The following is a 14,221-nucleotide window of genomic DNA, read 5'->3' as shown; positions in this document are numbered from 1 at the left end:
ACTATTTTTTTTAAACTTTATTATTCTTCAAAAATGTTTTTTATGTATCAAGAACTCTAGGTATTCACAAAATACTTCTGTTAAGCTGATCAGAACTATGCGACCTTGAATTTCGTTAAAAAGTTAGCACCCCATTTTTAAAAAATTATTAAAAAATGATTATTAAGCGCATATGTCATTAAAAATCATAAAGAACTCTTCGTATCGTCAACAAGAAGCAGAAATTATCATCAGAACTATTGTATCTAAAAATTAATTTTTTTAAAATTTTTAGTTTTTTTTTTAATATTCGAAAATTTTTTTTACATATCAGGAACTCTAGGCAATCGCAAATTGAAGCTATTAAGCCGCTCAGAACTATTCCACCTCGGAATTCGATAAAAAGTTAGCACCCCATTTAAAAAAAATGTAAAAAAAATATTTTTTTGTGCGGAACTCTTTTGTTATTAACTATAGGGAACTCTTCGTCTCGTCAAAAGAAAGTGGAAACTCTAATCAGAACTCCTGAGTACTATAGTTGGGGTGCTAACTTAACATACCCAAATTCTCTGTCGTTTCTCATCATATTATTATTAGGGGATTGCATTAAAAGTCGCTGTTTACGTTTAGATGACTCATACTGCGGTCAGAGACATCTGTTACTTATGTGATTTTGAAGTATGAACATTTCCCACTAAAATTCAGTCGCCATCCTTATTTACACATGTGCTTTTCTATAATTGAATTAAAATTGAACGGGATAAGTTGTTTTTTCGATGTGTACTTCTACAGTATTTTGATTTGAAAAAAAAGTGCAGCTAAAACTCATCGATTGCTTGCGGAAACTTATGATGAATCTGCTCTATTCGAAACAATATGTAAAAACTGGAGCGCAATATCGACAACAATTGGTGCATTTGAATGATAATTTGTTGCAAAAACGATCATCAATTGCTTTTAATGCAATCTCCTAATACAATTGAAAATTTATTATTTATTGTGCATAAAAGAAAACGATAAATAATAACTCTCATAGATTTACGATATTCTTTTGTTCATTTACATAACTATGATTAATAACGGTTGATTGTTTATCGTTCCCAACCATGCTATCGATTCCGATCAATTTTTTAACGAGATAGTATGTCATTAAGCAAATACGTTTCTATATTTTAATAGTGTTATTAGAAATTACATTACTTTTGTTCGTCATATATATTCAACTTTTTATAACTTTACGCTATTAATTCGTAGAAACACCAGTATCTTCTATGTCTGGAAACTTGCCGAAAAACTTCTTGGACAAATCGCCGACGGAAATTGGCGAAAATAGACCCGTTGAATCAAGAGAGAACAAGAGTTTAGAAAAGCAGTGTGTTAACGACAACAACAGAAGGGAGTATGAGATTAGAGAAAATGAGATAGGAAGAGAACAACAAAACGAAAAAGAGAGGAACAAGATTAGCAAGCATCTTTACAAAGAGGATCAGGACGCAGGTAGCCAGAGTGAACAAAAAGTGAATACTAAGGACAGGTTCAAAATCTATGAATGCGATCATTGTGATTATGCATTTCTTCTGTATGAAATGCTAGTGTTGCACATTCAGCGCGTCCATCGCAATCGCCAATACGAGTGCAGTAACTGCAAGAAACGCTTTTTCATTCTATCGGATTTGCACAAGCATCTATACACACATTTAAAGAAGAAACGGTTCTCGTGCTCGATATGTCAGAAGGAGTTCATACGGATGAGTCAGCTGCAAAGACACAAGAAAATACATACAATGGCGAATGAAATGTATTATGCTTGTCAGCATTGCAGTAACAAGTTTAGCTCCATTGAAGAATGGAAGAAGCACGAGAATTTGGAGCATAAGACAATGCAGCTGTTTCAATGTGACATCTGTTACCATTTTGTATACAAACAGAGCTTGCAACAGCATATGATGCTGCATGAGGGCAACCCGTTCACATGCAACTACTGTTCAGAGATCTTTAACACTAAGTCATTGCTAAACCAGCATTTGCTTACTCACATTGGTATCCGACCACATGTATGTGAAGTTTGTCTGAAGACGTTTTCTCAACAACATTATTTGAACAAACATTTAAAAGTTAACCATAGTGAATTGAAGAAGACGGAGAAGCATCACAGTGATGCGCAATCTGAGGCTCAACAATTAAATGTCTGCAGCTTGCCAACTCCTACCCAAAAATACACACAAAGTTATAATTTCTATTTCATATAAAATACCAAAATAATATTAGGTGTATAAATAAGTTTCCGCCGTTTTTTCATAAAAAATTGGGCATTTATTGTGAAAGAATGGTACCTAATGTTTTATTCGAAGTATTCATGAAGGAAGATATAAGGAGACTCCACTCAGTCTCGCCACTTCGCCAGTCTACAAAACATGGACCCATTTTAGGTTTCGAGTTCAGTTTCCGATTCTCGATACTCGCAACGCTCGTGAACTTAGTAGTGCTGCGCATAATGAATGCGAGTAAGAGAAATGATCATTTCTCTTACTCGCACTCATCAGAATCGGAAACTGAACTCGAAACCTAAAATGGGTCCACTTTTATTTTACGGAGTGGAGTATCCTTATATCTTACTTCCTGGAAGTATTGTTCATCGTTAGCCACTACTTTTTCCCATTTTTCTGGTAATTGGTGGATTCCACGTCGAAAAAACAAAAAACGTCGAAACTATGTTCTTTGTCTTCGACGTCAAATTCATCGTTCTTAAACTTTTGAAATCACTCACTGCAATTTCTCTCACTTAAGGCAGCCTCACCATCATATGCTTCTACAAGCAATCGATACGCCTCAGCTACAGATTTCTTCAAATTAAATAAGCTTCCGCAAACGACGCTTATTCTGCTAAAAAAAAAAACTCGACATTTTTACACGAAAAAAAGATATAATGCTGATACAAAATATTTCAAGATTATGTTGTTGCCAGATGTCCAACCTTACGATATGACGTTTTACAGCACACAATTTTAGATAGATAATGTAGTTTATTGGCCTACAGAAGAATTACAGTCATTTTACATTCAATTTTTACAATTTTAACCATAACATACTGGTGGCGCCATCTTTTATCAAACGGCGGAAACTTATTTATACTCCTAATATTATCATGCGTAATAGTTAAAAAAAGGTTTCCTAGCATGAATATCCGTTTTCAAGGGTAAATTTTGGGAATTAAATTTATAAAAATGGGTAAACAAATAAAGCTAATATTTTGTATTCATATTTATATATATTTAAAGTAACATCCCATATTTTTAGAAATTCCTAAAAATCACCATTGAAAGCGAGTATTTATACTACAAAACTCTATTAATAGTTTTAAGATAATTTTGATAAATCTCCAAAAATTTATATTTAAAATGCATCTTATTATATATTTTTTTTAAATAAAGAAATTTAACGTTTGTAATTTAATTTTTACAAATTACCATGATTTTTTAATTTTCTTATTGTATGCATATACGTGTGCGTGTGTGATACACTCAAATGAGATAAATCATGAAATAAAAATCAAAATTACCTATTCTGCTACTTTTATATAAAGTGTACAATCATGTAAAAACGATTATTGAAATAAAACTGTAATAGGCAAATAAAAAATGTTATTTTAATATCAATAAAGAAATTATATATAGTACGTATATATATATAATATATTTATAATTTTATTCATATTACGTTAAATTTTTTTTATTTGTTTATTTCATACTACAGTCCTAGTATAAATAATGACCACCTCTTTTTATCTCAAACTATTATAATAAGAATAATTTCATAAAATGAGCATAATACAACACACAGGTTCTTATTTGTGATAAATTATTATAAAGTAAATAATTTATTCATGTCAATACCATAAAATCTATATAATATTATATAGATTTTATGGTATTGAGATATGAATAAATCATTTATTTTATAATAATTTATCACAAATAAGAACCTGTGTGTGATATTATGCTCATTTTATGAAATTATTGTTTTTCGAATAGAACCAAATTTTTATTAGTTTTGTATATATTATAATAAGTAAATCAAATTAAAAAATTCTAATTAAATTCTCTTGTAAGCACAGTAATTATTTTAAAAAATTAACCAAGTATAGAGAATGGATGGATATCAATTAATATATGTATAATACATAACTTTTATATCATGAAATAAAAAAAAATATATTTAGATGTAATAAAAGTTGTAAGAGTATCCACGCGCGTTCTATAAGTGAATATTGAGCCGATCACAAAAGGTTTTAATACTTTTGTGGGTAGACAGGTTTTAGCAGCCTACTCACTGTGAGTGAGTGAATGGGTGAGTGAGAGAGAGAGAGAGAGAGAGAGAGAGAATGATACAAATTAATTATCCAAACATACATCTACGTACGTTACACTATCACTCTCCACTCCTTATATATGGCACTAACGCTCTCTTTAAAGTTTTTTAATCTTTAGGTGTAGAAAAATTGTTGCAATAAAAGTTGTTATTATAAAAGAAACGAAAAATAAATAATAAATTATTTTATAAGATAATATTGACATACCTACCAAATAAATAAATAATAATAAAATAAAAGGCAACTCACAAAGTAAACACGCAGCGAGAAAATCATCATCAAGATTACACCGAATATAAAGGAAGGACCCCATTTGTCTACAATCTTGATTACATACACCACTCACATTGGCCGGTGCCTAGTAACTTTTCTCTGCTTTACCAATGAGGTTATATTATTTTTAAATTGACCAATCAGCGAACAATGTATGCAATCGGGATTGTAGGCAATCGGAACCTTCTCAAATATTAAATTACTTGTTTTATGTGCGATTCACACTGCGTATGACATCCGATGTATGACGGTACGATATCCAATAGAAGAACTTGTTTTCTAGGGCCCGTATTCAGAACAACGATGTTAGCGCTCTAACATGCTACAGTTACGTCACGTATACTTTAGAATTTCAGAGATAAAGGCTGCGCACAATGGAGGAACAGATATTAGATATTAAAATATTAACCTATCAGATACCAGTTACACCGGAATACACGATTCTGATAGGTTAATATTTTAATATCTAATATTTGTTCCTCCATTGTGCGCAGACCCAAAAGCGCGTTTTTATCGATGAAAATGCGTTTTTGCGATTATGCAAGTTGTGTGGCTATAGCTTAAGGATGTTCACCGGTTAATCGATTTCTATACAAAATGCTTAAAATTTCAACTACATTTCAACTACTATTAATATCATTATCGATATATCCCCCAAAATTCAGAAAATTTAGCGGTATACCGAATTCGAGTTATTAATTTTCAAAGTTGCAGCTTTTAACATGTAAGGTATAGCCCAAGCGTGCGCTCAAGTGCCTGGAGCTCTATTCCTGAAAAGAAATAACGTATACGAAAAACTAGGAAAATACTATAGTATACGTAACAGGTGCTTTCCAGTAAGGACAGAATCAGACACTGTGTAACACAGAGAATCGTTTCATCCTCGTTTAACGTAGGCAAACAACAAGGATGCAATGATTCACTGTGTTACACAGTGTCTACTTGTGTCGTAGCTGGAAAGCAGCCGTATACTGTAATATTTCCTTAGACTTTTGTATAAGTTTCTTTTTAAAAATAGACCCCCTGGAGCTATTAAATATTATTTGACTAGAAAACTTTATGCACCGGATTCTGCAATGAGCGGTATTGGCCGCAGCATACATTTTGCATGACGCATAATGCATAAGAGAATCAACAAATCAAAATGCTTCTCTTTCGTAAAGTGGGAGGAAAAGAAAGATCATGATTTGTAGATTCTCTTATGCGTCATATATTATACGTCATGCAAAAGTGTGTGCTGCAGTGTGCAGCCTCGTGACTGGTGAATGATATATCCAATTATTAAAAGAAGAATTTCGTAATGTACAATTTTATTATGCTTGGATTGAAAAATCCATTTAATGATTACATCCATTACACGCGAGATGCAGTTGAATTTTTTGTATAGCTTTTTCTTGTATGTTAACTTCAAATTAATTTCGTTTATTTAATTTCGAGTGCAAAAAGAACAACATGGTGCAGCTACGAAGAATGTGTTAACATACACATATATAACTTTGACGTTTGCATAATCACATTCGAGCAATCTTTTCTTCATTTTTCTTGTCCACATGTTAAAATATAATCAAAGGTTTATCCCGAACAATAGATTTAACTGGGCCGGGATTCTCTAAACATTTTATCGATGATTGTTGCTATCGTTAACTAGCGCTGCTGATTTATCTCTCAAACGAGACGAGACAGATGGGACTCGTTATAGAAACGCATGCGCGGTACACGTTAAGTGCTTCTAAACAATGGATAAAATAAAAAGTGACATTCGCTATCTCTTATCGCATACTAATTAAAAATATCATTTTCGTGTGGGGAGATCAAATTTTAAAGAAGACTGAAGGGTATATAATATTTTTTTATAATCATACAACGCATGATTTTGTCAAAGATATGTTTACTCTTGTATTCATGAGTTGTCAGATAGTCATAAGATACGAATGAAGATAGCAAATATGATTACAAAAGCACTTTGCAAAATTGTTGTCTAAGCTTTAAAATCATTCATGTACATATATGTAAACGATTGTTGATACTTACATTTGCTGATCAGTATTTATTATTGAATATGACGTGGTAAGTTTATTTCTCAAAATATATGTTGAATATTTATAATATTCTCTAATGTTTTAAATAGCAAATTTACATATATAAGGTATGTATATACATTGCAGGAATCCTTTAAAGAAGAACTACTTGACCCAGAGACCGACTTCTGCACCACCACTTTTGTCTTACGCAGAAGATAAAGAATTGGATGTTGTTGTTCAAAAGCTCATTTAGTATATATATTTGATATATTATATATCTATGTTTGTTTTGTGCAATGAAAGTTTGCTTCTTTATTATAATTTAGTTTATATGAACTAGATTTTGCATTTGTACTTAAAAAAAAATATTTGAAAAGATATTACAATATATTAATTTTCTTTTTAAGTGTGGAAAGTGCAATAAGAAAATTAACCAAGGAAATGAAGAAATATATAGGAGCTTTAACAAATCTGGACAGGGCTGATCAACGATTAAGTACAAATCTGATCAATTGTGGGCTGGCACAGAATAACAATGAATGTAGAAGAATAGTGGAAGAGTATTATTCTGTCGCTACTCAAGTAAGTCAATACTTTATAGATGTGACATTGATCTTCTCCCTCAAGATATTGATTGTATTCAGCAGAATCTGTTTTATAACAATTGAAAGTTTTCTTCAGTAATACGATTATTCCTATTTACAGTATTTACTATCTGGAATTTTCAGATTTTTCTTTAATATTTGATAAAAATCGTGGATTTTTTCATTGAATTTTATTGAACTCAGGGAAATTTTTGAAATTTTAAATTGTACTTTTAAATTTAAATTTTGTTTCTTTGTTCCAATTAGCTTTAATGGTTCCAATTTAAAAAAATGGTAGATAGTCTCGTGAAATCTGTCTTATGATAAATTTTATTATTTTAATATATAATTTACATTGCTTATACTTCCAAGTTTCAAAGTTGTATTAAAAATTTTTTATCTAGAAATTTCTAAAGGAATTCTTTATGAAATTTCAGTAAACATCTTGCTTTAAAGTTTAATGCAAAGAAAATTTTCAAGAATTGCAAAAAATAAATATTCTGCTAATATTGTAATTCACGCTGCATTTCGTTATTAGGTAGGAAAGAACGTTCAAGAAATCAGCAGCTTATGCCACAAGACGTTTATAGAACCCTTGAAAAAGTTCAGAAATGAATTTATTACTATCGCTGCAGCAGTAGCAAAGCGTGAGGATCTAGTAACCACGTGGAAATATGTGTATAATCGTGTAAAAAAATTACAAGAGAAGAAAGATAGAACTGCGAATCACATCGCGAAGCTAGAGAGAGAACGACGAGCAGAGGAGGCAGCCGCTAAAGAGTTGAAAACTATACACGCTCAATTACTCACGGAATTACCAACGTTTCTTGGAAAAAGATTGGAGTACATCAATCCGAGCATTCACGCTGTAATTATGATACAATTGAATTATTACGGACATGGGACACAGTTGTATACACAATTAATGCCTATTCAATATTCTTTCGAATTCACATCGAGCACAATAGTACCTGAGGAGGAACATCAGCGAGTTATAAATATTGAATTAAATAGATTGCGAGCGTTAACTATAGTAAAGAATCACTGAACAAGTACAACACATTCCTCTAAAAATTTTTGAAACACTTGTAATATACATACATATACATATTTTTTATAAAATTATTTTCAAATAAAGATGTGGAAGTATTTATTCGCTTTTAACTCAGAATAATCAAACGAATAAATAAAAATAATAAACAAATAAATTGAAGATTTCAAGGACTCTTTTATATAATAATAATTGATACGTTAAACAGGGCAAATAAGAGTTAAATTACAATTAAAAATCTAAATCTGATAATTTATTCTAATATATTGCGAAGAATTCACGTAATTTTTGGCGTTTCGTCAAAAATGATAAAAATGTTTATTTTTGTGGAATGATTAAATAGCTAAGTAAATATATTTATTGTTTGGCAGTATGTACATCATAAGATCTGTGAAAATGTGCTGCTTTAAGATGGAATCATTCCTTGTTTTCTTTTTATCTCTGCACCTACTCGTCGATTATGATTGCCATGTGTAGCCTTGTATACATTTTTCCTCTTGTAAACTGATCCGTTTTTATCTTGCTTATGATTTTTGGATTTTCCTTAAAGAAAAAATTGGAAATCAATAATTTGAATTATTTGGGACACTACTCAATAGTATTGGATCGCCAAATACATAGAAATTTTCGATTTGACATACAAGAAAGTAAACCAAACAAGAAAAAAATGCAATTATAAATATTCGCTAAGAATCTAATTAAATATAATTATTATACGTAATTAATTACTATACAATTAATATTACATTTCGGAAATGCTATTCTGAAATGTAATCAATATTTCATTGAACATATGTATTATATATATAAATGATACATTTCTATAAGTTGAAACAACAATTTTGTATATTTGTCGAATTAAAGTAAAATTGTTCGTTTTGTGTATTTTGTGTCATTACGTGTTTTTTTTTAACTAAATGAATATGCATATATATATATATATATATATATATATATATATGCATATTCATTTATTTATAAAACATTTAGTTATATATAAAACTATAACTATAAAATCGAAAAAAGTTAGTTTATTTAACTTTTTATCGATTTTAGTATAAAGTTTTAATCACTTTATATTATACTAAAGGCATAGCCACTACAGCATCTCCTAATTTTGCGTCTACTTCAATCCTGTAAAAGGATTTTTGATTCTGTTTAGTCAATTCGGAGATTTTTTTTTACACGACTGTAATGTTAATAATTTGGTCACTCCAGCATCTTTTTAAGGAAATTTACACAAATAAATTTGTAATTTACCGTTTACATTGTGTGCATTCTTGTCTTCTCTTGATTGTTTTCGCTGTTCAGCTCTAGCACGTAATTCTGCTGGATTTTGTACAAAATGATCACTGTTTTGTACAGGTTTCTCGTCTTCTATCTCTGTATCATCCTCGGAGCTAGCATTATTTTTATTGTATGTCTGAAATACCTACGAAACAAATTTGTTGCATAGAAAATTAAATTCATGTACAATTATATTATAAAAATAAAGAATATTTGAACTAACCCTTGGAATGAAAGACCTTGCATCTATCTCTGTAGAATCATCCTGTGCACTACCACGAATGTCATGACTGTCATACGTGTCATCATATTCATCATCGTATTCATCAGTAACAATGCTGTATTTTTCATAGATTTTCCTCGCTTCTCTAATTGCAGATTTATCATTTAACATTTCATTTGCATTTCTGTATTTATTTTTCCTAGGAAAAAGATGTATTTTAATTTTAACAAAATCAAAATTAATACGTGCAAATTTTGCACCATTACAATGACTTACTTTTTTCTTACATCTGACATGTCTGTAAATTGCTCTGTCGAGACTTCAAATTTATCGTTGTAGGAAACATTCAACTCTTGAAAATCATTGGCTAGATTTGCAGTAGCCAGATCCATAACAGCCGATGTTTCCTAAAAACATATACAACATAGATTAATTTTCGCCATTTTAACTTATCATAGCAAAGAAATTATTTTATTACTTACCATTGGATCAGGTGGTATATATGGTAATGTCTTATCATATTGTTTTAAATCATGTGGTAATCCATTGTTCAGAACTGCATTTACCACAGATTCAATGTTATAGTTATAATACTTTAAACAAAACTGAAAGTTTTAGATTGCACAAATTTATGAAAACACTTCTCAATCATTTTAGCGAATTTAGTATTAATAATCAATGCTTTACTTTTAATCCATTATTTTTAATGATAAATTAATTAAATAAACTAAATATGTAACAAAAGTCTTACCTGAATAAAACCTTCACCATAGTCACATAAAATTTCTTTTACTTCGGAGATAAGAGACATTATGTTGTCAGGATCTTTTGAACCAGAATCTATCTCATTGTTTATATAATTCACATCACTGGAATGTTCTTTTTGTTGGTTGCTTTGAATACCGCTACATCCCGCAACAGCTATCTATAATGTAATAAATAATGATATAAGCTTTTTTAAATAAATCTATACATATATATATTTTTGCAAGTTTGTTGTTACATTTGTATAATTGAGTGATGCATTAGCTAACATCTTGGTATCTCCAATCGATGCATGCAATGACTGTAATATGTAGTTGCTTTTTATTGTATCACTGAATATTAGGATATGTAAAGAAAACTAAGATTTAAAACTGTGTATATGTCTATATTTATATAATAATAATATGTACCTTCCAACAAGCGACACAGTACAACACAGTAATCATCTCATCCTTGTTTAACATTGGCGAACAACAAAGACATACTGATACACTGTGTCACACCATGTCATCTGTGTCGCTTGTTGGAGAGAGAGAGAGAGAAGGCACCCAATATAATATTATAATCTCTCTTTAAAAAAGGATACATTTCAGGATAAAGTTTAGTTATAATTTGAATATCGACGTCAACTGGGTAAAACTGATGATAGTCTATAATGAATTCTTTTTCAGAGATAGCACTTATTAATGAATCCAAATATTTATCTATGCAATTTCTTATCTCGTTTTCCGTTGTTATGTTTCTGTAAATGTAACATCAGTAAGTAAATTAAATATTTTAATCAAGATATTATTTTTATCATAAAATGGTCATTTCGTATACTTACATTTTTTCTTGAATTTGTAATATGGGTTCATAGATAATAATTCGATAAAGGCTTAACATTTCAACTCTGGTTACATCGAGACGATGCTTCAATTCGATATACTTTGGCATATTTTCTTCGCTATATGCTAACTTGTCTAATTTTTTATACATTTCAGGTATTGTATTCCCATATATTGAAACTATCCTAGCAAACAGAAACAATATAGTGGTACCAAAATAAAAATATATTGTGTATTTGAGCAAAATATATATGTTCACAAATAAAAAAAATTTCAATATAATGAAAACTATTGAATAAAAGAACTAATTTAATAAAATATGAATGTTGCAAAAAATAATGTTAGATTAATTAGATTAGACACTAATTATAAAATAGTCTTTGAGTCACTTGTTTATGAAGTCATCTTTGTGAAACATGGCAATCACTGGATGATGAACTTTTAACAATATAGTAAGAGTTGATGATATATCTAGAATATAGATTATCAAATCCTCTAAATTATATAATGTCATCTCAATGGAGCCGCCTCTCTCTGAAAGCGCCACTACTTCAGTAGAATTATTTGGACAATTCTCAAATCTTCGTTCAACATTTTCGAGAGCCTATGATAGCAAAGATGATTGATTAATTCAATTGAAACAAAAATTATAAATTTTTTAATCTATAATTCACAATTTCTTAATAATCTACAAGTTTCTACTTTTGATCAACAATGACTGTTAATCACACAGGATTTGATTTTTAAGAATAATTAATTTAGAAAAGAATTAATTATATCAATTCATATTTGTGACTGATATAAATAGAACCAGTAATCGAAATGTAAGATACAAAAAATTGTTTTCTTTATCACGATTAAACAATATACGTCACCTTTATTAGACATGGTAAGGATTTTTGAAGGTCATCATTGTACATAGGCTGTAGACTAAATATGCTATCTACAATTTTCTCTACTACTTTGGTACTTTCTCTACCATACAGTTGACACAGATCAAATATAATTGGTATCGTAAATATGTAATACTCATACAATAACTTCCCAAGAAATGGACGGTTCATGTATTCTGCTGGACTCTGCTTGTTCGTGCAGAGACGCGCAAAAACAATAAGTACGTTGTAACGAAGATTTTCTAATGCCTCAAGCATTTTTGGTTCAGCAGGAAAACTTTCCAAAGTATAGAAAGGTGGAGCTTCTTGTAAAAAAGAAACTAACATATCCATAATTGACGAATTATATATAATATTGGACCAGAATCTAAATAAAAAAAAAATTACTTGTAATAATTGAACATACCATTAACTATAGATTTGTTCTTTTCAGTTGAACTTCATATATTATTTATCTTTTGTTTTTTTCTAATTAAAAAAAGGAAGAAATTATAGTGCAAAAAGTTCAATTGAAAAGACCAAATCGAGTATTGTATATATAGTAAAGTATATATAGTGTATATATAGTGAAATTATTAAAAATATTACTGTACCGATAAAATGGAAGAGTCAGTAACCAGTTCAGATCTTCAATTATGTAACTCACAACTTCCATCCAATGATCCTTAGCACCCATAATTTCTGATCCATCTTCATTATATATCTCTGGTGCTATGTAACGTAGGAAATAACGCTTATCTGCCCACTTCATATTCTAAAATTTGATATTAAACAATATACAGGAATTTAAACATTGAATAATATCTGGCTTACATATATGCATTTATTAGAAAAGTTCTAAACTGTTATATACTGATATAAAAATTGAATTCCAACTTATTGCATCATATTTGTTTCACTTCAACTGTTAAATGGAAATAAATATGATGCAATAAGTTGGAGTCCAATTTGTGCATCAGTGTGTATCAATTTACAACTTTCTTTGAGAAAAAAAACAAGTCTTAGATCTGTTTTTTTATTCCTACATTAGAATTTTCTCATTTTTGTCAAATATCAAGCATTTGTTTGACTTCAAGTTTCAAAGGTGTATATTGTAATTTAGCTATAGAAAATAAATCTATAATATGTTAATATGCATGTAATATGTGTCATATTGTACTCGTAAACACATAACCTTGCTTTAAGTATAATAAACACATATTAGATTACCTAAATGGATCTAGGAATTGCTACAAAGTTAAGATTAAAAAATTAACGTACTAGTGCAGTTACCACAACAATCACCCCGTCATTCTTAATATTCAGCTGCAGTTCCTCCAAAGGCATGCAATCTGGATTCTGGTTTAATAGCAAAGAATCGTTTTATAGATTATAGTCGCTGAATTACACAAATTATGTATCCTAAAAATTACTAATACACCGAAGAAATTAATTACCTCGTAGAACTTCATGATTTTGCATTGTTTGTAGTAAAAACAATTTCGTTTGCTGCCGATTTATAGTTCGACAGAAGAGAAATCGATGTGGTAGAAGTCTTGACAGATGCGATAGTAAAAAGAGGTCGGCACAAAATTAGAAAAAGCAAGTTTAGAATGAAGCGTTTAGTAGTGAATCGTCGAACGGGAATTGGGACGTAAAACAACTGAAAAATACTGAAAACAGCGAACGCTCACTCAACTGTTGAGTCAGCTCAGGGGGAACGGGGGGAACAAACTCCGTTTAGGGGCGACGGAAGTTGGTGTACTTCCAATTTTGGTGCCACAAGCCAGGTGGCGCTAGGGAGTTTATCGCCCCTTCTTCCAAGATAGAAGCACAGTATAGTGATAGAAGCAGAGAGAAGCCTGAGAGCGGCCATACCCGGGATTTAGCTGTTACTTTATTTTGAAACGCCACTTATGTCCACAAAACGTGGACGTTGAACTATGTAGCCAATGTCCAAGATCGTGTCG

The 14,221-nt window shown here is 30.3% G+C and overlaps 3 protein-coding genes across 3 annotated transcripts in view; 2 read left to right on the top strand and 1 right to left on the bottom strand.

Annotated features, from left to right (window-relative positions):
* LOC108780760 (zinc finger protein 41-like) overlaps positions 1 to 2,228 on the top strand; it is a 5,919-nt gene extending 3,691 nt beyond the window's left edge. Inside the window, exon 4 of the mRNA XM_018548566.1 lies at positions 1,234 to 2,228. Coding sequence (XP_018404068.1) covers positions 1,234 to 2,228 — 995 coding nt within the window. The remainder of the gene's footprint in view (positions 1 to 1,233) is intronic.
* A 4,401-nt stretch (positions 2,229 to 6,629) lies between these two features.
* Positions 6,630 to 8,343, top strand: LOC108780775 (bridging integrator 3). Its single transcript, XM_018548588.1, has 4 exons — positions 6,630 to 6,688; positions 6,787 to 6,894; positions 7,050 to 7,224; positions 7,765 to 8,343. The coding sequence occupies exons 1-4, from the start codon at positions 6,681 to 6,683 to the stop codon at positions 8,272 to 8,274; spliced, it is 801 nt and encodes a 266-aa protein (XP_018404090.1). The 5' UTR covers positions 6,630 to 6,680; the 3' UTR covers positions 8,275 to 8,343.
* A 263-nt stretch (positions 8,344 to 8,606) lies between these two features.
* LOC108780768 (activating signal cointegrator 1 complex subunit 2) lies at positions 8,607 to 13,994 on the bottom strand. The gene is made up of 14 exons (XM_018548581.1): positions 13,709 to 13,994; positions 13,533 to 13,610; positions 12,866 to 13,026; positions 12,255 to 12,639; positions 11,769 to 11,983; positions 11,379 to 11,564; positions 11,139 to 11,294; positions 10,791 to 10,884; positions 10,539 to 10,712; positions 10,270 to 10,392; positions 10,064 to 10,194; positions 9,788 to 9,986; positions 9,538 to 9,709; positions 8,607 to 8,820 (listed from the first exon to the last, which is right to left on the bottom strand). The coding sequence occupies exons 1-14, from the start codon at positions 13,721 to 13,723 to the stop codon at positions 8,684 to 8,686; spliced, it is 2,226 nt and encodes a 741-aa protein (XP_018404083.1). The 5' UTR covers positions 13,724 to 13,994; the 3' UTR covers positions 8,607 to 8,683.
* Between the last annotated feature and the right edge of the window lie 227 nt (positions 13,995 to 14,221).

The sequence above is a fragment of the Cyphomyrmex costatus genome, unplaced genomic scaffold (assembly GCF_001594065.2).
Source record: "Cyphomyrmex costatus isolate MS0001 unplaced genomic scaffold, Ccosl1.0 scaffold733, whole genome shotgun sequence".
NCBI classification, from domain to species: domain Eukaryota; kingdom Metazoa; phylum Arthropoda; class Insecta; order Hymenoptera; family Formicidae; genus Cyphomyrmex; species Cyphomyrmex costatus.
This window is presented reverse-complemented; position numbering and strand designations above follow the sequence as displayed.